General features: G+C 47.8%; 1 protein-coding gene across 2 annotated transcripts in view; it reads right to left on the reverse strand.

Moving 5' to 3' along the window:
* Positions 1–24,434, reverse strand: part of ASPSCR1 (ASPSCR1 tether for SLC2A4, UBX domain containing) — a 100,456-nt gene that overhangs the window by 46,633 nt on the left and 29,389 nt on the right. For both annotated transcript variants that reach the window (XM_085886290.1, XM_085886300.1), the window contains 3 exons: positions 17,257–17,399; positions 17,050–17,131; positions 16,062–16,128 (listed from right to left, as the gene is read on the reverse strand). In XM_085886290.1, coding sequence (XP_085742416.1) covers positions 16,062–16,128; positions 17,050–17,131; positions 17,257–17,399 — 292 coding nt within the window. The remainder of the gene's footprint in view (positions 1–16,061; positions 16,129–17,049; positions 17,132–17,256; positions 17,400–24,434) is intronic.

Consider the following 24,434-nt stretch of genomic DNA (forward strand, 5'->3'; position numbering starts at 1 on the left):
TATAGTTCTATTAAAGATGATAGGTTAACAATTCAACATTGAGAATCCGTGCTTCCCAAGCCATGGTCTCCCACCCGCCAAGCGTCCATAGCAACATCGCTTTTTGATCCTTCAATGTCGGTCCTTCCTATCATTGCGAAGCAGAACGTTGGATTGTTCACCCACTAACAGGGAACGTGACCTGGACATTTTGAGGTATGTTGGGACGTTTTCGGACTTTGTAACGTCATTTTGAGTGTTGAAAGAAATCGCGGCTTCATGGCCCGGAGCGCCACGCCTCGGAAAGTGTTAGGCCGCAACGGCTCGGGGCCCCTTTAGCGACCAAAATAGTTTATTTCACCTTTCTAACTTATATCGCCGGATGCCTGATATTATTACCAGCACGATGATGTGTGTGTTTAATACTTGTGACTTTTCACCGTCGAGTTATAAGCCAATAAAAGATTTTGCGGTCTGGTATGCTGATTGAGATGGTGGAGCTTGTGCAGGATGACGCGGTTTCACTCTACCGGCTCGCACGAACGAACGGAAAGATATTTTGTAATTCTGTTTTCATATTTCGCCGTCGACAACAGTGGCCCAAATCCCAACATTGAAAACCGGGTGAAAAATCGAAGGAAAGTGGGTATTTTGGTGACTAAATTAGCTTTGAATACTTGGGAAACATAAAATAAAATGCGCTGATCCACTCGCTTTTGCGGCGGTTAATGTAAATAATGTTTTCATCGGTATTTGGACTTAGGGGAGGGAAAGACCAACAAAACGAGAGGTATCATTCGGTCGTCGGGCTTATGAGGATTAAATTATAGATTTTAAAAGGTAGCTGTTGAAAAATAATCAAAATTCACCCAAGCGGTTCGGACAAACGAACGGAAAATTCTTTTTGAATTCTGTTCTCGGATTATACAGTATCTATAGGGTAGTAATGAGATTACCTCGAAAATCTGATTAAAAAAGGCTTAGGCTTAGTACCTTAGCCGCGGCTTGCAATTTTTACTTGGAAAAATAACGTTCCGGAAGGAATTTCTCTTCCGCTATCATCCGAATAATTTTCCGTTTGCACGAGGACAAAGACGAAGGAGAGACCAACAGAATAAGGTGTCTCATTAAACTGTGTGATTTAGAATGATTAAATTAGAGATTTGAAATTCAGCGTTGAAAATAAATAAAGAGGATTGTCAGCTTCTTCTTCACCATGTCGACCCCACAACGGTTCTGGGCCCCTTTAGCGACCAAAATGGTTTATTTCACCTTTCTAACTTATATCGCACTATACTTAAACAAAACATACGGGCACACACGATACTTAAACAAAGGCACGCGGTTTCAAAGTTGTTGTTTTTTTGTACGTACGGGCACGCACTAGTGGAAATGATGAACATATTTACAAATCAACAAACTATGTACAATAATTGGAAAGAAGAGAGTGCACGTCCGGACAGCAACAGATCTTTATCCCTCGTCTCCTGGTCTCATGGTTTGTGAGAGGTAAAGAATTACATAAATGTTCACATTACAACTGATTTTAGCTCATTCCTTTGGTGAACCCTTTTGATGGCATGCAAATCAAGAACACAATCTTTAACGACGACGCCAACTATGAACCAATAATATCATAATCATCTCACTCAACTTTAGCTCATTGGTTAATTAAATTCAGATTAAATAAAATGATGAATATTAATAATCCCAGGTAATAAAATACCAGGGTATCTGACCCTAACCCCGAGGTCGGCAACCTGCGGCCCGTGAGCTTCTCCCATGCGGCCCGCGGCGCCTTGTCCGGATTTCCATTAGGTGCGGCCCGCGAAATATTTTTCTGAACCGACGGCAAATTTAACACATGTGGACATATGATTCTTCCACATATATCACAGTCTCTGTACGTCACAATAAATTATTTTCGCTTCGAGTCAACTTAACTTGGTCTTAAATATTTTTTCGTTGTTTCAGATCGCTGAAGGTCTTAAGGTTCAATTTACAATTACATTTATTATCATTGATTTTAGGTGTGTTTGTTATTTTTTCGGGTCGGGAGGGGGGTGCGTCCCGCGAGGTGGCCCGAACGTGGCCCAGTGGCCCGCGGCCTGGTTTAGGTTGCCGACGCCTGCCCGAACCAAAGTAATAAAAGTAAAAAGTACGTAGCCGGGAACTAAGCGAGTAATCAGGTCAGGTATGGGAGCATGTGCCAGAACAGCGCGTCGCTGCGTCCACTTTCCGCCGGTACTCCAGGGGCCTCCATCTGGCCATCCCCCAGGCAGATGCCAGGCCCATCCCCATCTCCTAGAGATGATGGTAAACATGCTGCAACCACGAGGCACGTGGTTGGCACACTGGCCTCCTCCACTCATGAGACTCCCTCGCTGAGAGAATCTGGTGAGCAGGATCAGCGTCAGGAAAACGAGCCACATGTCCATACAGCCGCAACTGATGCTCACGGACTATGCAGGTAACAAATCTCATCCGAGTCTCTCTCAGCAACCACTCGATGGACACAAAATCCAACCAGCGATAGCCAAGGATTCTACGAAGAGACCTAGTACCAAAGGAATTAAGTCTGTCTCAGATCCTTGGTCAGAGTCCAAGTCTCACATCCATAGAGCAAGACTGGAAGTACCAAGGACCTGAAGACTCGGATTTTCGTCCTCCCGCACAGGTACCGGCAGCGCCACACCCCATGATCCAGTGAATCCATGACTCCCCAGGCCCGACCCAGACGTCTGTTGACCTCTGACTCACAGCCAGCAGAGACGTGAATATCACTGCCAAGGTAAGTGAATCTCTCCACGACCTCAACATCCTCACCACAAACAGACAGACAGGACAGCAGCATCCAAGATGTCACCGAAAGCCTGGATCTTAGTTTTGACCCAAGAAACCCATAATCCCAGCGGCTCCAACTCCTCATTCAGCATCTCGAGGGCCCCCAAAAGGATGTCTAAAGTCTCCGCAAAGATGACTGCATCATCTGCAAAATCAAAGGCAGAGATCTTGACATTCCCAAACGATGCACCGCAACTTGATCTCTCCGACATCCTCCCTAGAATCCAGTCCATACAAGTGCTGAAAAGTGTGGGGGCAAGTACACATCCCTGACGAACTCCAGTAACAACTGGAAATAAGTCAGAGATGGTACCACCACACTTCACAGCACTCTCAGTACCAGAGTAGAGTTCAGACATCAGATCGATCAGTTTTGGTGGCACCCCACGAAGACCAAGAATCCTCCAGAGGACATCCCGTTTCACTGAATCGAACGCTTTACAGAGATCAACCTAGGCTGCAAGCAGCCCCTGCCGAAACTCTCGTCTGCGTTCGGTGAGGACACGAAGAGCAAGGATACGGTCAATCGTTGACCTCTTTGGTGTAGAGCCTGACTGCTCTGGACGCTGGTGCTCAAGAAGATGGTGGCGAACCCTATCAAGAATTATCTGAGCAAAGACCTTGCCCGGCACTGAGAGCAGCGTCACGCCTCGGTAGTTGTTGCAGTCTTGGCAATCACCCTTCCCTTTCCAGAGAGGAACAACAAGGCCCCTCTTCCAATCAGTTGGGATGATGCCTGTGTTCCAGGCAGAGCACAAAACTGCATGCAACGACACGAGTGCAGCATTTCCACCAGCATTGAGAAGTTCAGCATGGATGCAACAGATCCCTGGAGCTTTGCCCCATTTCAACTGATTCACCGCAGCCCGTGTTTCCACAAGCGAAGGTGGACCACAGTTGATTCGAGGGTCAGCAACAGGGATTGTTACACCCTTGACGTCCAACTCGACAGCTGGGGGATCAGCCTGGTACAACCGCTCAAAGTAACCGGCCCAGCGGGCCTTCACTTCACACTCCTCTGTCAAGAGCCTACCACTCTCTGCTCTAACTGCAGTGCTCCGAGGGATGGGCTTGGATGAACGTAATGCGCGAATTCCCCTGTAAGCGGGACGAGAATCCACAGGTGATGCTCTACCCCCTCACAGATTCCTTGCACATAGGCCTCCTTGTCCACCCTCAGTGCACGTACAGTTTTACGCCTCAGCTCCCTGAACAGCTCAGCTCTGCCATTCAGCCTGGCCATGCGACTCTGGTCAATGGTATCCAGTGTCCCTTGAGACAAAATTCTTCTTTGCCCTGCGGTGAGTTCCAAGACATCCAAAGGCAACATCAAGGACGGTGGTCTTGAAGGCACTCCACAACTATTCAGGACCCCCCCCCCCCAAAGCACCCAGACCCCCCAAGTGTCCACTCAGCCTGTTCGCAAACTCCGCAGGTACTCTCTCATCCCTGAGCTTGCCATCATCCAGCCGAGGCTGGGATGGTACCATTCTCCAGGATTTAAGGTGCAGCTTTAGAGTTGCTACAACAAGCCTGTGGTCAGTATTGAGGAACTGAGTACTCTGTTAGACCCTGCACTTCTGGATCATTCTCCAACAACCGTCAATGAGGACATAGTCAATCTCCTTTGCCACACCACCAGCGTTGGAATACCAAGTCCAGCGATGAGCTTGTGGGCGCTGAAACCATGAACCAGCCACCCTAAGTCCATGACTTCTTGCAAAGTCAAGGAACTTCGTGCTATTCTGGTTCATAGTTCCTGACCCGTGGGGACCAACACACACCTCATAACCATCCCTATCAGTTCCAGTCGATGCATTGAAATCCCCCAAGACAAGAAGTGTATCTCGTCTGGGGCACTGATCAACCACAGACTCGAGCGTGGCGTAGAATGCATCCTTCACGGTGAGATCACTCGCCTCAGTCGGAGCATAAACAGAGACCAGGGAAATGACACCTAAGGAGTGACGAATCCTTAATCTCATAATACGCTCGTTGACCGGTGTTACCTCAATTATCATTGGGGTCAGCTTATTGGACACAGCTACAGCAACTCCTTGGGTATGGTAACCATCAGAGCGACCAGACCAATAGTAGGTGTAACCACCCACCATTATCTCGCCGCAATCCGGTCTCCGAACCTCAGAGAGAGCTGCAATCCCGATGTCCAAACGCTTGAGCTCAGATGATAACAGAGACAGGTAATCATCCTCTCTTAGGGATAGGACATTCCAGGCACCCACCCGAAGGGACCGCCTCAGGTTCACCCAAGGAGACCGCCGTCTGGTGGACGACACCTCAACACCACTCCGACACACTCTCCCGCAATCTGACCCAGGGATGTTACCCCATGGTTTCCCTCCTATCATCAAAGATTGGGGGTCCCGAAGGCTTTGCCCCAATCCCGTCATCCGGTGAGCTGCCCTGCGAAGGGAAGCTGCGCAGGAGGTTCTCCCACGGAGTGGGTTTTCAGATGTTTTTGCGTTTTTATGTTTTGCGGAATGAAGGGTTTTACGGTGGCCAGAGTGCAAATCCTGCCACGAACCTCCTAATAAAAAAGTAGCCCAACTGTAGGAGGACATCCGCAGACAGTTGGGCACTAGTTGGAATGCTAAATTGGGAGCTCCGATGCTGAATTAAGAACTGAACTCGTATCGGCGCTCTTTTAGTAATACATGTGCTCCGCAAAGCTTATCACATGTCAACATTGTGCCTGGAGGTATAGTGACCTCGCCAAAAGTATGTTGACCTTAAAATGCCCTGTTACGCAAAAATATCCCTTATAATTCACATGTCAAAATTTATTCAACTGAAATGTAATTCCATTCTCGTTTCATAGAGGATATGGATATCAGAAAGTTTTTCGAGACAGCATCAAGTAGCACATCCCCGACCACTCTCCTGGAGCAATCAAGTTCCCAGAAAGAGGTGGACGATTCAAAGGAGAAGATCGCAGAAAAGGGTGCATGTGCGAGTACTCGGCGTAATTTCCCAGATCAGCCTTTTCACCCTCATGATGTCAGTTGTATCCCAGTCCAAATACTGCCAAACCGAAAGTTGAAGTTTCAACAACAGTGGTTCAAAGATTTTCCGTGGCTTCATTTTGATCAGAGCATCGGCGGTGTACTGTCACACCTGTACGGATGCTTCTCCTGAAAAACTTACCGACCTTTCCCACTGTGCAGAAGACGCATTTGCCTCAAAAGGCTTTTGGAACTGGAAAAAGGCTACAGAAAAATTCAGACAACACGAACGATCAAACAAACATAGGCTTGCCTCAGAAAATCTGAAATGTCGCAGAAGTCAACCTGGTGTCCATGTGCAGCTGAGCAGCAAACTGCGAGAAGAACAAAGATCTGCACAGTCAGCACTTCTGAAGATTATTACCTCACTGCAATATTTAGCCCGACAACGTTTTTGCAATTCGTGGGAAGGATGCCTCTGAAGGGAATTTCAAAATGCTCTTACAGTTGCGGGCCGAGGATGATGTAAACCTTAAGATGTGGCTGTCAAGGAAGACAACGTTCACAAGTGGAACGAAATTCTAGAGTTGATGAGTCATGCCATCCTCAGAAATATCTGCAGTAATGTCAATGAAATGTCCACTCAGTTCGGACTCGTAACTGATTGAACGCAAGATATTCAGGGTAATGAGCAGGAGTCGGTGTGTGTGCGCTATGTGACGGATTCCTTTGATGTTCAAGAAGATCTAATCGGCCTCTACCAAGTATCGTCAACAACAGTCAACAGGAGTATCACTTTGTAAGATGCTTCAGGATGTCCTAATTCGGTGTCAACTCCCTATTGAACACCTTAGAGCGCAGACTTACGATGGGGCAAGCAACATGTCCGGAAAGTACAAGGGCTGTCAAGCACAGCTATAAAAAAACTCCAACCGCTGGCCAATTATGTTCACTGTGGAGCTCATGTCACCCAACTCATTACATCCAAAGCCCTACAAACTGGACCGTTCATAAGAGACGTCCTTGATTATGTCCAGGTACTCAGCAACATCGACAACAACTCTGGAAAATTCAAGCATCTGCACTTGAATATCCACACTGACGATGCTGACACTCCTTGCCCGACACGCCTGAGGCCAATTTGCCCGACGCGTTGGTTAACTCGTTCTCCTGCCGTGAAATCGATATTGGATAACTATGAAGCGGTACTGGATTCCCTTCAACAAGCAAGTGATGACTTTGGTACGAACACGGCATCGCGAGCCAACGGTATTCGAAGCTGTCTTTCATCAGGAAAGTGTGTTCTCGGTCTGTTTGCATCATTGCCTGTTCTCCAATCCCTTGAATACCTCAATAAGGCACTTCAGAGTTCACAAATTAACGTCTCTGGTATGCTTACTGCTGCAAAGGTAACTGCACAGAATCTCCAATCGCTCCGTACCGACCAGACGTTTAAGGAGGTTTTCGAAGCAGCACAACAAAAGCTCCAGCAGTGTCAACTAGATCCAGTGACCCTCCCTCGTAAGCACAAGCTTCCAAAGAGACTTGATGGAGGCACGGAGGAATACACTGCCAATTCTGCAGAGGAGGGACACAGAGTTGAATTTTTCAGTCATCGACAGCGCATCCGAGAACTTGAACGAGTACTTCACATCAACCGACCTCATGGCGTATAGGGACTTGGGAGAAATGCTCCTGTCTGGGTCATTCAAACCACAAATAGTCCGCAAGTTCAGTGGTTCATCTGTTGAGGATTACCGTAAGATATTTGTAGACATGGTGCCGGAAGTCCGTCGAATGTTCCCACAGGTAGAACGTTTGCTTAGGCTTCTATTGGTTTCCCCAGCAAGTTCATGTGAAGCTGAACGGTCATTCAGCACACTCAGACGTATGAAGATTTGGTTACGTTCCACAATGACCCAACAACGCCTCAACCATCTCATGATCTGTCATGTTCACCAAGATCGTTTGACTGCACTTGACCCCCAAGACATTGCAACAAAGTTTTTAACTGGATGGGCAGACAAGAGGGTTCATATTTTTGGCAAGTTTTAAGGTAAGTTGACCGTACTCGTGTAATATCAATTTGTATGTCAGTCTAGTTTTCAGTTTATGTTTAGTGAATCAGTTCAAGGGTCGTGAGAAGGAGGCTTGATAAACAATTCTTTATATATATATATATATATATATATATATATATATATATATATATATATATATATATATATATATATATATATATATATATATATATATATATATATATATATATACATATACATATATATATATATATATATATATATACATATACATATATATATATATATACATATACATATACAGTAGACGAGGCACAAGTTATCACCATCGGGACCGAGAAAAAAATGACGACTTGCGCGTATGCGAACGTTCATGATGACTGTGGGGTGAAGGATGAAGTCTCGCGTGGCCTGGACACGTACGTGTGAGAGGGCGCAACAATCTCTAAGCCGGCTATTGTACCAAAAGGGAAACACAATCCTTGGGGCATAGGTGGGGGTTCATTGGTGAGTTGGAAAGTGATCAAGCAAAGATGGAATTCATGAATCACTTTATCAAAAGTAAAGATAATGAACAACTGTAAGACAACTCGTATACCATCGGTGATGGTATATGACCATCGACAAATGTGGAATGAATGGCTGTTAGAATTCATTCATTGGAATGAATGTAGAATGAGTTTTCATATGGAATGAAAACTCATATGACATCGACAAATTACATGACGCACAGTCATCGTGATGACTACCACTCAATGCCTGTGTGAAAGTGAGTGCGGTGATGTTCAAAACAAGCCAATATAAAACCATGATCAGACTTCAACACGAAGCTTGATCGATCCTTTACTCCTTCGCCAAAGACTGCATTTAATTGCGCAGCCTGCCTACCTTTTCAGATGCATGTGGGACGGCGCGCAGACTGAGCTGAACGCAGCGTAGTTATAAACAGCCTATCACTGGCGGTGTACACCAATGAGCGCGCATCACGATTCCATGAAATCTGGCTTCTCACGAGGTAGAAGTTTCGTGTGACGAGTTAGGCGTGGTAACTTACTTGAGTTTCCATTACGCGGGAACGGACAACATCTGACGACTAAGAGATGACAACTTACAGACTTTATTCACAGGGATTTAACATTAGATAAATTCGGGACTTTTTGACGCTGTCGACTTAGGGGAAGTGACGAGTTACACGCTGCCGACTTACGCCTAGTCTACTGTATATTATATATATATATATATATATATATATATATATATATATATATATATATATATATATATATATATATATATATATATTTCTTTGATGACACTTGAAACTTTGAAATGTGTACGATTAATGTTTAATCAATTTCGCTCCGTCTGCTTACATTTGATAAAAAAAAAAAAGACGGTCGATAGATGGTCAGATGAATTTAAGGGATTTGTGTGATCAGAAGGCAGCATATCAACGAGCGTATAAAATCAAGAATTTGCAAGGGTAGACTTGCAGTGTCCACGCCGGCATGAAGTGGGCTTCGTGGTCTGGACATGCGATGTCCCCCACCCCCCACTTTTCAAAAGCAAGCAAGCTGTGACCCTACATCTTGCATCACGGAAATGGGTTCGTGGTGGGTGCAACATCCCGGTAATTAATCGGAACCGTCAAGGCCAACGATAACACCGCTCGGTTATCACTGTAGCACGGAACGGACCACTTAAGCGGTTCGTGTCCGGAGTCGGCCCGTGGCGTGGTACGATCATCCGGTCGACCATTCGCGCAGGTACTTAGGTAGATCGAATTTGGCGAGCAACCCTATCCTGCGCGGGTGGGCAATTGGCACGATCGTGGTGAGGTTAAACCCCCACCCGTGACTAGCTCCCGGCGTTGTTCCGAGAGGGTCACGACTGAATTGTCCGTCCGGTGGGCGACGTGCCGAGATTCGAGTTACATGGCCGTCCGCACGCCGGCGGGCGCGAATTCGCAACGCTGGTGTCAGGTCATGGGACACGAACCCATCCCCCTCCTCGCAACACTGGTGTCCGGGAGTGGGATTCGAATCCGCCCCGCCTCCAAGCTAAATTCAAGGGAATCGGTTAGGGGTGAGTGAAGCGACCCCCCCCCCCCCCGTTCCCTCCAAATTACGAGCAATTTAAAATTAACCCCTTACGAGAAATAATATGGAGTCTCAAGGCGAGCGGGAGCCGGGGGTATTAGAGATGGATTTAGAATGTGTAGAATCCATGGTCCAGGATGAAAGCCCCGTGCAGGACATTCCCATTGGGATGCAGGTTGAATTTCCCCCACAACCGAACCCAGAACCCGAAATGGGCGCAGCGGCAGAGGCCGCGGTGTATGACACCTCCACTCCCCCCTCCGCCAAAACCCCCCGATCCTGGCCGAATCGGCTCAGCCGAGTGCACCCGACATGGCCCAGCTATGCGCCATGCTGGCAGGAATCAGTGGGGACATGCAAGGAATGAAAAACGAAATGAAAACGAATGCGCAACAATTGAAGGATGAAATAAAAAACGGAATGAAAGAAGAAATGAAAAAAATGCAGGGTGAGATGCAGAACATGGGCCGAAGCCTGCAGGCGGGCACGGCGAGAGTGTTGGCAATAACAGGGGAGCTCAAAATGGCGACGCCACGTGTGGGAGCGAACGAGCTGGGAGGGAGTGCAACGGGTGTCAGGCCCGCAAGGGAGGCGGGTGAGGAGAAAATAATTCGGGGGACGTGTCGGGCGAGAAGTAAAAGCTGACGGAAAAACTAAATGGGGTGACCGAAACGCGAGACGAGACACGAGGTGATGACAAAGGAAATAAAAGTAGTGGAGACAAGGGAGGTAACAAGGGAAGAGATGGAAATAATAGAGATGCGGGAGGTAGAAACGATAGAGGGAGGACTACACGATCCAGACGGGATTAAAGACGCGCGCGCGCGCGCGCGCACACACACACACACACACACACACACACACACGGAGTTAGTGGAGGACGATGAGGGTGAGCTCGCGGAGCGTGTAGGGACCCGGTGCGAGCAGCTGGATCGCCTCCTCCAAGAACGAGGGGAGGGAGTATGCCCCCTTGAGGCGACTCACGACCAGGCGGGTTCGGTCGTGCTTTGCGAGGTCGAGGGGATGGGTGCTGCGAACGGGTGCACGCCGAGCTTGGGGGGTATAGAGGTGCCGGAACCCCTTGTGGTAGCGCGAGTCCCCGGCGTGATTGTCCCCAGCGTGAATGTCCCGGTGTGCGTGGTGAAAGCTGTGAGTGCGTCCCCGTGTGTGGGTGGTGTGGTGGCAAGTGTGCCGAAGTGTGTGCTTCCCAGCACGCCGTGTGTGAAAGGGGCACCGCAGGTGGAAGAGACCACGTGCGCGCAGGAAACGGCATGCGTGTGCGAACAGCCGTGTGGGGGTGAGGCACGGTGTGTGAATGAGACACCGCGGGTGAGTGACCCCGCGTGTGTGAGTGGTATGGTCCGTGTGAGAGAGACCGTGTGTGTGAGAGCGGTATGTGAGGGAGATGACGGTGGGCATGCGCGAACATGCAGCCGCGTCTCCCGGCGTGAGTGTAATGTCGTGGTGTCTGAGCGTTGGAACACGCAGGTGTGCGTGGGTGGAATGGCGACGACGACAGCGACAGAGGGACAAAAACCGAGTAGCGGCCGTAGCTGTTTCGGGGACCGCGCCGGGTTCACCCAGCAGCGAGCGTGAGGTCCGTGCTGTGCAACGCACGAGGCCGCCACGTGCTCGCTTGCGGGAGTGAAGCCCGGTCCGGAAACGAGCGCGGTGAATGTTGCCGATCCCGCGATGGACAAAGTTTAGGCAGATCGACAGATTCGGACCGGACGGGTTCTCCACGCGAGCGTGTGTGTTAAGCTCCAACGGGCAGAACACATGTGTTCGTGTGGGGAACCCCTCGAGATGCGAGGCTTGTGTTTTTTTTATGCGCCGGGTGACGTCATGGCTGCCTGTATGGTTGGAATCCGGCAGGAGGGTGAATCCCTGCCGGATGGTACCGTCCAAGAGGAGCGAGGGATGCGAACAGCTGCCATGACGTCACGCCACAGGTGTGCGGCTGTGAATTGCCACGCTGGTGCTGCGCGAGGAAAAAAAAAAAAGCAAGCCTCGCTTTCGGGTCAACAGGATTCCCTGGGCGAGGGGTGGAAGATCCCCTTGGCCAGGGCACAGGATACCACTAGTTAAGGGGAAGGGTTAGCTTAGCTGGACCGGCTCCATGAAGCAGGGGTAAGTCCTCATGAGGCCCGTGGAATGGATTAATTCGGGGGGTTTCAGTTGAAATTTAGGTTGGGAAAGTGATTTTTGGATTTGAGGACAAGGACAGACTTTGGATGTGTAGAGGGGACGTAGCTTAGCTACATAGTGTTAAATGAAACGTGCTATAGTTTAAGGGATGACGTGGGAGCACGAGTTAGTTAGGGGGATGTAGTGAGCAGGATGGCAGAGTTCAGCGATGTGTGAGTTCTGAAGTGAAGTGGAAACATGTGCTTGGTGAGTGAGTGAGGCCAGCGGGTCTGTTTGTATGGAGCGAATGGGGAATGCATGGTGCGATGAGTGATTGGGGGGAGGAGTGACTCGCGCCCAAGGGATTCCGGGGTCAGTGTAAAGTGAGTTAGTGGGTTCGTTAAATTTACAAAATGGAGGTCGTTTTGTTGTTGGTGGGAAAGAAGGCCCGAAACCCGTTTGGAGGGGTGCAGGAGCCCTGTTGACGGGCTGCGAAAGGTGAGTATCGCTGAGTGGGTACCCCGGGCACCGGGAGAGTCGGCCGTGGTAGGCCAAGGGCCCATGGGGGGGCCGGGATAGCGTAGTGGACATGGGTGCGCCCACATGATGCGGGGGCCCGGGGCGCCATTAGCCGCTTGGGCAGTGCATTGGGCACAGGCACCCAGGGAAGGGGCCCGGGGCGCCAGCCTGCCACGTGAGGAGTCGCCAGGGAGGGCACTCCCCGGTGTTTAGGGAGCTGGTAGGCTCGGAGGCAGTGTAGTGCCCGGGGGTGCCATAGTCGGAGAATCGGCAGAGGGTCGTGCCTGCCAAGGGAGCCACGCGTCCCAGCCGTGAGACCGTGTGAGGGCACGGAAGGAAAATTGGGGGGCATGGCCCAAAATTGCGAGGTCACCAACACAGGCAATGGGAATCTGGGTTTTTAGAACCGATAGCTTAAGCGAGAGGCGCTTGTTGAAAGCCCCGGGGTAGTTTAAAGGTTAATGGTTTGGGTAGATTAGGAAGTGTACCCCTCCGCACCATCCATCCCTTCGCTCTCATTGTGGACCGCTGGACCCACTTTGGGTTAAAAATCGCTGAAGTTTGGGGAGGCCATCCTGAGGCTTGAATTGGGCCTCAACACAGGACGCTAGCTCTCCCTTATTCCCCTCCGGGAAGGGAACGTAGGGGTTGGGAGTAGGCAAGGTGACGAGATAGGTGAGCCCAACAAGGACAGTGAAGGGGGTTAGCGGATGATTTATAGGGGGAAGTAAAAAAATAAAAAAAAAACAACAAAAAATAAGTTGGGGCTAAATTGGGTTTTTACAAATTAAGGGAGTGGATATGGACAGTGACAGGCAAAGGTGACAGGTTGGGAGGGAGACAGGTAGGTAGGTCCGAGCCCGCCTTCCGAGTGGCCAGCACGTCCGCACTCCCTCCACCAACCTGCACTGCACGGCGAGAGGCTGGCCAACTTCGTCTGCTGGTGTTTTGCTTCAAGGCCTGTGCCGGTCGATCATCTGCCGGCTGTTTGCTACAGCGGCCTTGTTATGCCATGCCTTGCCTGCCTGCCTTTGCCATGCCATGCCTACTGCCCTCGTCCATTTTTCCCCGTCCTGTTTTGATTTGCCCCCCCCCCCCCGTTCATTTCCATGTGCGCCGGGATCATTGGAAAGCAACAGTTTGCAAGCTGCAAGAACTGCCCTGTTGGCAGCTACAACACGGGCCTGCACCAGCAGCCCGTGCACCTTTGTTTGTTTGCGTCCATCCATTCATCCATCCATCCATCGTGCTCATTGCGTGTGCCACTTGAGCTGGCACGGAGACTACGTTTGTGCAGCCCATGCACCGTTGTGGTTCACTGTGTTCATTTCAAAAAGGGGGAGGCCTTGGACTGCATGCGAGCAGCCGGCCACGTTCCCTGTCACGTGCATTGCATGAGCCAGAGACTGCATGCGAGCAGCCTGGCTCCCTGCTAACTGCTTTCTCTTTGCAGAGTCCATTGATCCTGGGCCATGGTTTAGTGTAAAATTTGTAAATCTAAAAGGTTAAGTTGTGAATTGTAAATGTGTCTTGCGCCCCCGGCATGTGAGTCTTAGCGTCGACAATTTTATTTAAGTCGTGTGAGTGGGTTTGTTTAGTTAGTTACTCAGCCCTCAGGTTATTTATTTTGGGGACACGAATACACTGAATGTCACACTCAGGGATCCGTAGGTAAAACGTACTTGGGGAGAACTACACGTGATGGCACACGAGAATTTGACGACTCGGGACGAATCTGTAAAAAGGGGAGGGGGTAATGTTACGGGTGTGGAAATTCGCATTACACCATAAAGGACCCTCAGGTGAGATATCTTCATAGGTACATATGTAGTTAGCCCAAACCCGTTGTATAGAGGGAATTTACGTGATCCATTCGGGCTGCGATCCTTTGAGTTAGCAATTTTTCTGTTCTATCTTTTATTTCAAACACACAACATTTCAACACCACGCCATCCCCATCACAGCGCCAACCACACTGCAACCACGCCACCTCCACCATCTACGCTACTACATCTTCGCCACTACGTCCGCTTCCGAATGGCAAACAAAGGCGCAAAGGAGGGAACTGCGAGGATGCACAGGTCTCCCCGCCTGATCCTTCCGTTTGACTTCCCTGCACTTTGGAGTGGAGGAGGGGCGATCCAGGTCAAAGGTCAGAGGTCAGATAAAGGAGGGGCCTCTTTTTGGGGGAATAATTCTCTGGCCCCGAGCCAAAAACTGACTCCCCCGGCCCCCGGACGGAGCGGGACGAAGGGAAAACGTGAGGGAACGCCCTTTTCGGGAACCCTCTTGAAGGAAGGTGGAGCCGAGAACGGGGCGAAGGGCGAAGGGCGGAGCCCCGCGCGATAAAAGACGGACACGGCGGGCGCGCTTGTGCTTCCTTGGTCACCTCTTCCTCTTCAGCCGCTTCCTCTTGAGGGCTTCTTCTTCCTCTTCGGCCTGGAGCTGGTCTCTTCCTCTTCCTCTTCCTCCAGCAGCGCTTCCTCTTCCGCTTCTTCCTTTTCGTCTTGGCTGGTGGTCTGGTTCGTCTTCGGGAAGAGGTCCTGCGCCCGCGCCTTGGCGAGCGGCCCTGTCACGAAGGCACGGACGGGAGACGCGGCAGCGCCCGTTGCGAGGTGTACCTGTGCGTCCGGACGGGGAGTGCCGGAGAGGGTTTGCCGGCCACGAGAGAGGTCGGGGCCAGGCGTGACCACGCTGACGGTCGCGGGAGAGGGAGTCACCAGCCATAAAAGGGAAGTTGCAACTTCTTTCTTTCTTTTCGTTGAGGTTTTTGTGTGAATGTCCGTGGGTGGCGCCAGTCTGGCTCAAGTAGTATTGTTTTAAGTGTTGCCGTGTGTACGCGTATTCGGTTGTAGCTCTGCATCGTTTCTTTTGTTTTAATTGCGATATGTGCATTTTTCATTATTGTACGACTGTAAATACGTGCCTTCCGTGCTTGTCTGGGTGTGTGAATAAAAATGCTTGCTTATTGAACTGTTCCCATTCTGCTTAGTCTCTTTTCCGTTTTTCTTGACCCTCCATCTACATCACGGAAAGGGGTTCGTGGTGGGTGCAACATCCCGGTGATTAATCGGAACCGTCAAGGCCGACGATAATACCGCTCGGTTATCACTGTAGCACAGAACGGACCGCTTAAGCGGTTCGTGTCCGGAGTCGGCCTGTGGCGTGGTACGATCGCCCGGTCGACCATTCGCGCAGGTACTTGGGTAGATCGAATTTGGCGAGCAACCCTATCCTGCACGGGTGGGCAATTGGCACGATCGTGGTGAGGTTAAACCCCACCCGTGACTAGCTCCCGGTGTTGTTCCAAGAGGGTAACGACTGAAGTGCCCGTCCGGTGGGTGACGTGCCGCGATTCGAGTTACGTGGCCGTCCGCACGCCGGCGGGCGCGAATTCGCAACAGTATATACGGTGAAAGAAAACGAGTTTGAATACAAATAACAACAAAATAATTTAAAAGGAGAATTAAATACAGAGAATCACCCACCAGTTTCCTGCGGCCTGAAAAATCCTTGCAACACAAAACGGTCAGGAAAATTAACTCTCACCGCCACCTGCAACAAACAAGGTGGTGATGTAAGAATAAAGTTATTAGAACCAGGCAAGTTAATGGAATCAGATGTGCCAGTATAGGTTTGTGAGGGGAAATAAATCCATGCATAAATAATATAGACAGACCAGCATTATGTGTCGGTTTTTTTCTCAAAGTGCATTTTGGAATACATACAAAATTATACTCAGTAAATGGCACCAAAGGTTGCTCTAGGTCAAGCCAACTGACAGAGGCACCAACTTCGCTAACCTGACCTCAAAACCCACTCCATGGGAGTACCCCTTGTCCATGGGAGTACCTCCAAGATAGTCATGACATCAGCAATGCAGCCACTGAACGTTTGGCTTACCTGGTAAACTAGTTCAGGATAGTACTGTGCTTTGCAAGAGACGACGATCCAGAAAACGCTGCCTTTCGTTTAGGAGCGATATCTGAACACTGCTTTTCGCCAATTAACACACGACCAGAATAGCAGCAAGTAGTGTGGTTTGGCTGTGTGTAAGTAACAAACTTGCTTAATTGCCCATTGTCCAATGAAGTCTCGCATGACGATAACATGACAAAATTGTGAGAGGAGGGGAGGGGGGGTTCATGGGCATCTGGGGAACTCCCCCCTTGAATCCACCCCAGAAGCAGCAATCTTCTTTGCTAAAATGTAACCAATATCATTTCTTAGAGCAATAGTATTTACAGAAACTCAAAAGTAATTATGATTCACCAAAGAGGATAGCTGGGATTAGACAACGTCACTCAAAACTGATCACATAAATTACTATCTCTGCTTCTCCTCAACCTCCCGCCACTCATATTTTATTTTATTTTCATATAAAAATCGGCTCGTATTTAATCTCAATGGTGAACAATCATGAGAAACAAAAACCTACAACATAGTGACAGCACAAGGCAAAGAGCAAAAGATGACCTGTGAGTAACGTTTTAGCCTCTCATGTTTCTGCCTTTCTCGCATCTCAGACGTCAATAAAGGAGCTTCCTCAAGTTGGATTCTACAAGGAGAAACAAAAGATGTTTGACAAACAACGACCAATTGTAGTTAAAGGGGCATCGTAACAATGGGTATGGAAAGTGTTGTGGCCAAGGGAGAAAGCAGGGGTTTGAAAAACAATCTCACCTCGCCTTCTTCAACTCCGAGTACCGCTTGCGCACATCATCAACTGTAACTTCAAAGAACTCATCAGGCAAGCCTCCGACATCTGAAGGGCTTCTTAAAGGGCCAAAGTCCGGACTAATCACCAGAGTTTGTCTTGCGCAAGGCTATACAACGTACAAAAGGGGAAGGAGAACAACAATGTAATCAAATTCATGGAAACATCAGTGCAAGGTGAATAGAATCTTCATGACAATCCAACAATTGGGTAGAAATAATTTTTGACAGTTCCATGAAGAACATAATTTCAAACAGTCAGTGGGCATCTAAACATATTAAAGGAGCCGTTCATAGGGAGTGCCACCCATTGGTTGGACAGTTCACCTGATTCCACCCACAATTTCTACATTTTACCCTTTTGAACCCCTTATTTCAAGCAGCGCTTCAACTGCGGAGGTCACATAGGTTTGCTAATATTTCTGACTATTTTCTCTTAAAATTATGATGGGTTTCTGTGAAGTTGGTGATAGCATTATAGAGGAGCAGAAAGCGTTACATATTCTGGTATTTCGACCTGAGAATGCCAGTTTGCTTTTATGAGCAGGTGGAGGGTGAGTGAAGATGGGACAGCATTGGAAGAGGGAGGCTGAGCCTTTTTTGCTGAGAAGTTGTCAGAATTGCATGTGAAACTTTACTCACCAGTAAAAGTGTGTGTGTGTGTGTGTGGGTGTGATCACCCTGATGGGTAATGTGCTCGTTGACACATCACCTGGCAAGAACGATTCAGCATCATCGATCACCATCTGAGTTTAGCAATCTTTACCAGGACCAAATGACATGCTAATGAGAAAATTAGGCAGCAAAACTATAGTGAAAATAACTCAGGTCTCCCAGACTCGAAGAGTCGAAAGGAAGGGTAGTGCTAAGAATGAAACTTTCCCTCAAACCTGAATGAATATATTTTTTAGTTATTCATTTTTTTAAACAAGGAAGTTCAAGAAAATAGTTTATATACATACAAGTCTGAAGACGACAATGGTTCACGAGCGGAATTTGACGATGTAGATTGTTTCAGAAGTCAAGGATGAGACAATGTGATAATTTTTGACCAAGTTATAAAAATGATCAACATGATGTAGTTATGGGTGACAGGTTATTAGCTGCAAAATGTCAAAAACCCGGTTTCGTTCAACTTTCAAAATTTGACCTTTGCATAAACTTTAAAGGTCACAAAAACAATGTTGTGGACATTAAAATATGGAAACAGGATACGTGCTATAGCTTATTGGAGTTAGTTCGTCGAAGAAGGTCGAAAACCCAGTTTGATTCCACAACTTTGAAAATTTGACCTTTGTGGCCTTTAAAGGTCAAAGGTCAAGGATTATGACCTTTGGTGCAAAACTTCCTCTGGAACATTCCAGGAACAATATAACGTCATATAGGCTATATGGCATTCGCACTCTTCGGATTATCCATACTGTGATGAAATCAGCGTAAAAACAAACTTGAAGGGGGCACCACGGGCAAGGTGTTCAAGATAGAGCAAAATGATTTCAAGACTTTAGGTGGGGAATGACCTCAAGATTATGCATAAAAATATTGTCATCCGAGCTCTCAAAGTTTGGGCGGTCGTATGATTTTTATGTCAAAATTGGCAATTTTCTAAGTTTTTGACCTTGTGACTTTGACCTTGGGATGAAAATGAAAAATCGGACAACGACAAGTTTTAGATAATTCATTTTGCTATTCAAATACTGAAGAACCCATTCCATTCAGTCAATTCCAGAAGGAGAAGATGGATTTTTAATCCGACTACCCCCTAAAAATGGTTATTTTTTGGGCGTGGCTCCGCCCACAATGGGCAGAGCAAGCCCTCATCCAGGAAAACACAACTAGGAATTGATATCGAACACATAACCAAGTTTCATCAAGATCGGATCAAAGTCCATGGAGTTATGCTCTGGACAGACAGACACACAGACATAACGAATATAGTGGTCACTCTGGCTGGCGCTCTTGAACCAATAATAGTTGTAGTGTTGCGGAGCTGGGTATCGGCTGCGAGCACGACCGCTAGGTTGGGCAGTAGGGTCGACTCTACCGAACACCCGGAATTTAGATCGTACCTTTCGGAAAACTCCGAGGGTACGGGTCCCTTATCGGACCGTGAATAGTCAATAATTCCACCACGTGGTACAGGGTTATTTGCCAATCTTCAAAATACCTAGAGATCCACGTGGCGAGCTCCCGAGTATTCACACCCTCAACGGCACTCGTCGAGTCGAGCCGTTAGCGTGCCTGACCTGTGCGCAACCCGAGCGAATGCTTGCTGAAGTCCCATCGGTCCAAATGTACATTTACAGCGGCAACAGCCTTTGTAATTCACCAACACGCGCCATGCTAAGCCAATGGGAGAAACACCGCAACGAACTGATACATTTAACAAATGTATTTATTTATAATGGGGGAAAGGGGGAGCACACAAGAAGCAGAGTTATCCGACTATAGAGATGCAAGTATGTACAGCAAAGAGCACCTAAACAATTCCTACTTCCAGACGGCCGCACGCACGCACTTACGCACACACACAGACACACCTTGTGTGGTTCGGCTGATACGGGCGAACCAGGCCAGCGTCGAGATGCGATGATAGAATGCAGAGCTCCCTTCAGCGCTCGTCCCGGCAACCAAAACTCTCCTCTGTATCCCAAACTGTCCAGAAGGCAGGAGGTTTCTCTGCCACTTCTCCAAGTCTTTGAGTTGAATGTCAAAACGAGGGCTGACAACTCCACACTTGTTCAACCTGCCCGTCACATTGACCACAACCTTGCCTGCTTGATGGTCATCAACTATGTCAAAAACTCTTCCTGGTCCACCGACAGACAGCACGCAACCGACTTGTGGTTCTTGTGGAAGAAGGATCTCTCGTCGTCCGATCGCGCCGCACCCTGATTCACCCCATCCAGGGGGGAAGGGGCCGCTTCCACCCTCCCGCTCTCCCTCACTGGACGGTTTTGGCACGCAGAATCGCTCGTCGCCCTGTCATTGGTCAAAACGAGCTGCAAGTCCGTCGATTGGCCCAGGGGGCGTGGTGACGTCACGCGGACCACCTCTCAGTCGCGGGATCTGATTGGCTGAGCGGCGGCCACCTCACTCGTAGCACGCCGATTGGTCGCGGGCCGCCGCGAGGATCCTCCTTGAACTCCGCCCACCATGGCGTCAGCCAGAGCGAGGTGCAGGTGAGGGTGATGCTGGCGTTGTTGTAGTTTTGAGGATTTAAAAATAAAAGAAAACCTTGACTATCAAAATAACTCACAGCGCATGTACATTTATTCACCCATTAAACAAGGGATGGGGACCCTAACTAAAAACACATACTTACCGATATAACTGTTCTATAGGACCTGTATGTTAAGTGCTCATGGCTTCCAGATTCGCAACAGTAGCACAACAAAAATCATGCCAGGTCGGTTTCCTGGACCGAGCCCTGCATCTAAGTGTTTAAGCACACACTGCTGTTTCAATTCAAGAAAATCCAAGCCTGCATACTGTACGTACAGTCTGCGTACGGACGGGTCCATCCTCCGCTGCGTGCATGACACGTCACGTGACGTGGCGTGCATGTGGTTAAACACGTGTCGTGTGTCATTCATTCCCCACACACTTTAGATTGGTATCACCAGATTATCATGCATGCCCACAGCATAAAAACTTGAATGGGATTGTCTTTTACATTAACGTTGCATCAACACAACCGTTCAGGGAAACACAGTAACCAAGAATAGAAGGAGACAAAGTTGGAGAAAGAAGAATAATTGTACAGATTTTGCAGGTTAGAATACAAGCGAGTCACACGTGATTAAAGTAGGTCAACATTCGGGTGGTTGATTTTTCTTGAGAATTCACCTGACTAAACAATCAATCAATGCTTCTAAAAATGTGAACCTTTGTAACATTTGGGGTGGTTGGGGGGGAGTGTGTACATATGCACAGCCCGATATAAAACATCGGGACACATTGGTGGCATAAATGTTGATACCGATGTTTTGTTTTGTTTTTTAAGCTGAATATCGGCCGATAGATCGGAAAAACCAATGCATCAGTCGGGTTCTGTTCTTTTCAATCTCATTCTTCCCTACAAGTCTTCAAGACAGCTGTTCATCACCGTCTCCGATCGTCCCCAATCCAAAACCACGATGTTTTCTGCACCCCTCCCCCACAACCCCCATCCATCCATCGATCGGGAACACACTCTGAGCAAAGCGTCGGTGCTGCCAAAGCAGTCTCCTAGGCTATTGGGCACAATCCTGGATGGGTCGCCACTCCGATGCAGGAAACTTGAACAGCTCACTCCCCACACCACCCGAATCCCTCTCGCTTCCAAATTTCTAGTTTTCCCTCAAAGTTTCCTTCTGTATCAATCTTGTCCACCAGATGCATCCTCTCCTGTTCTCCATTCCTCCCCACACCCATTGTTTGTTCAAGACTGCCTCTATCAAGGGCTTTGAGGCGTTCAACTCTGTTGATGGCGTTTCCCTCTTGCATCTTGGTACAACCTGACCTGTTCAGTGTACCAATACTAGCTTTTCTACGAGCCTCGACTATGTGTATAAAAGAAAACTAGAAGGGCACTCGGTAGAGTGCATACCTCTGTCACATAATGCCAGATCCACGAGAACATATCGGGCCCAATACATTTTTGAAATACCATGCTACACAGTACTATATCGTTTTTGGTCCTATCTGTCAATGGTGAAGAATCACTTAAAAAATTCTCGTAACCAGATTCGGATCTTCACCAAAATTGAATCAATTTGTCGTGGTCACACACCCAACCTGTCCACCAAATTTCATTTTGATCCATCCACAACATTTTGAGACATCCTGTACACAAAGAAACAGACAGTAAAGGGGTGAAAACATAACCTTCTCATCTTTGGTGGCAGAGGTAATAAATAAATATATCATCAGAGATGGGGAATCCCCCGCCATTGAATGAAAAAGGTCATACATATTCCAGATAATGAGGGAGGTGAATTGGAAACAAGACACCATTTGGTCATCATCTCGAAAAAGTTCCCCAGGGGTGAGGAATGTAGTAACCAAAAATAATTTAAATCAGATAAGCGGTTTTCCATTTATTACAAAAAACATTTTTTTTCAAGATTGCCGCCCCAGTCGGCCATCTTGGATCCGGCCACGCCCAAAATCAATAGGGTTCTTCCTTTTCAGGTGGTACATGTGTGACCCAAATTACAAATCGATATTGTGAACAGTTTGTGAGTTATCGCACTCACAGCTATAAATGTTTATGCCCGGACGGACGGACGGACAGCCGGACACCCTGGGTGACAGCAATATCCCCCTTCCGCCACGCGGCGGGGGATAAAAAACTGCAATGGCACTCTTCGATATCACAATGTTGACCGATATGCCTCTGCCCACACTATTACAACATTATAATACTTTTAGCAAGTTTGATTGAAATCCCTTCAGCTGTTCTCAAGTGTCACATTTTTAGCTCACACGACCTCAGACCTCTTGAATGCCAGAATCGAATCGGATCATCTTTACATCATTATATAGCACACATTTGTCAAGTTTGGTCAAAATACAATCACTGGTTCACAAGTTAGCGCGGTAACAGAATTTTTGCCTCACACGACCTATGATCTTTAACCTCCCGACTCCAAAATCTAATCAGATCATCTTTGCATCATTATACAAACTTGTAACCAAGTTGACTTGGATCCCTTCAGCCGATCTTAAGTTATCGCGGAAATGAAAACCTACCACGGGGACACAGACGGACGGACAACCGGATGGCCAACCCGAAAACATAATGCCTCCAGCGATGGCATAAACAATAGTCCCAGATGTGCATAAAGCAGTGAATTATCCGGTGGAATCTCAAACTTTCATGCCATTTGGGATTACCAAACCACAATCGAATTTTGAAACCTAGCTGTCCCATCATGCTCCTTAGAAACCCCGATCCCCCAAAACTGTAGAATGGGACAAGATTGGTCATTAAAAAATTGTTGGACCACATCTTGGAGGCCACAATCATAATAATTGGGAAATACAGAGGGGAAGACGTGTTCATACCTAGAATACCAATGATACCATTCGATTATCCTTTGGAATTTAAACGACAACAATTCCCAATCAAACGTTGCTTTGCAATGTCCATCAATAAGGCCCAAGGATGAAGTCTCAAAGTAGTTGGACTTCATCTCAAGATGAGATGCTTTTCTCATGGCCAATTATATGGTGGATGTTCAAGAGTTGGTTCCCAGGAAACCTTTACATATTGGCAGGTGGTGACAACTCGTCAAATGTTGTCTATCAAGAAGCACACCACTCCACAATAGTTTAATTAATTTACATTTGGTGCTGTACCATGTTTCAAATATAAAAGCAAAAGTCTGGCATTCCAGTGTAACCATTCTTAACCTATTTCACTCCTGAGTTTTCATCCAGCTTCCATCATTGTGGAACCTGTAACTGGTACTCCAACAGGTACCGCAGATGTTACCAGACTTTAACATTGGCAACACAAAATCTATTTTCATCATGTTCAAGGCCTCTCAACATTTGTCCGTTACAATACACCATGTAACGCCACGCACCGACTACATTAACGTCATGTAAGGCATGAGCGCAACTGCTATTCCATGGTACCCACAAAATGAATGGCTCGATTCACTAAATTGCTCATCTTTTGACAATGAAATGACTTCTCAAACTTTCATCACTTGGTGGAGGTCTGACATGACAAAAGAGTCAATTGTGTTCCACTGAACACTCCTTTACAATATTCTCTTCCCTTCAGGTGATTTTCAAAGGACTAGGGAGAGTAATTGATTATGCACACACACAGGAAACTGGTGGAGGGAAACTAAATTGAAGAATTAAAACTGAGAAGGGGAAAATGGAGAAGATAGGAGAGTGTGGAAGGACAAGGAAAATAAGCTTGAAAGGATATAGGAGTATTGGGAGGGAAGATAACATGAATGAAGTAGGCAATGGAGAGGGGTGGGGAGGGGGTGAAGGGATATCAGTCTGCCATATTTGCATACAATGAAGCACACAGCCCTCTGAATGAATGATGTTCAAAGTTGGAATTTCCTTTAGTACTCTCCTACTTGATGATGACATTCAACACATCCAACTTGGGAATGGCTCAGATTTTCGAAATG

Source organism: Eptatretus burgeri, chromosome 1, assembly GCF_056783735.1.
Source record: "Eptatretus burgeri isolate ZD-2024b chromosome 1, Ebu_testis_v1, whole genome shotgun sequence".
Lineage (NCBI taxonomy): Eukaryota > Metazoa > Chordata > Myxini > Myxiniformes > Myxinidae > Eptatretus > Eptatretus burgeri.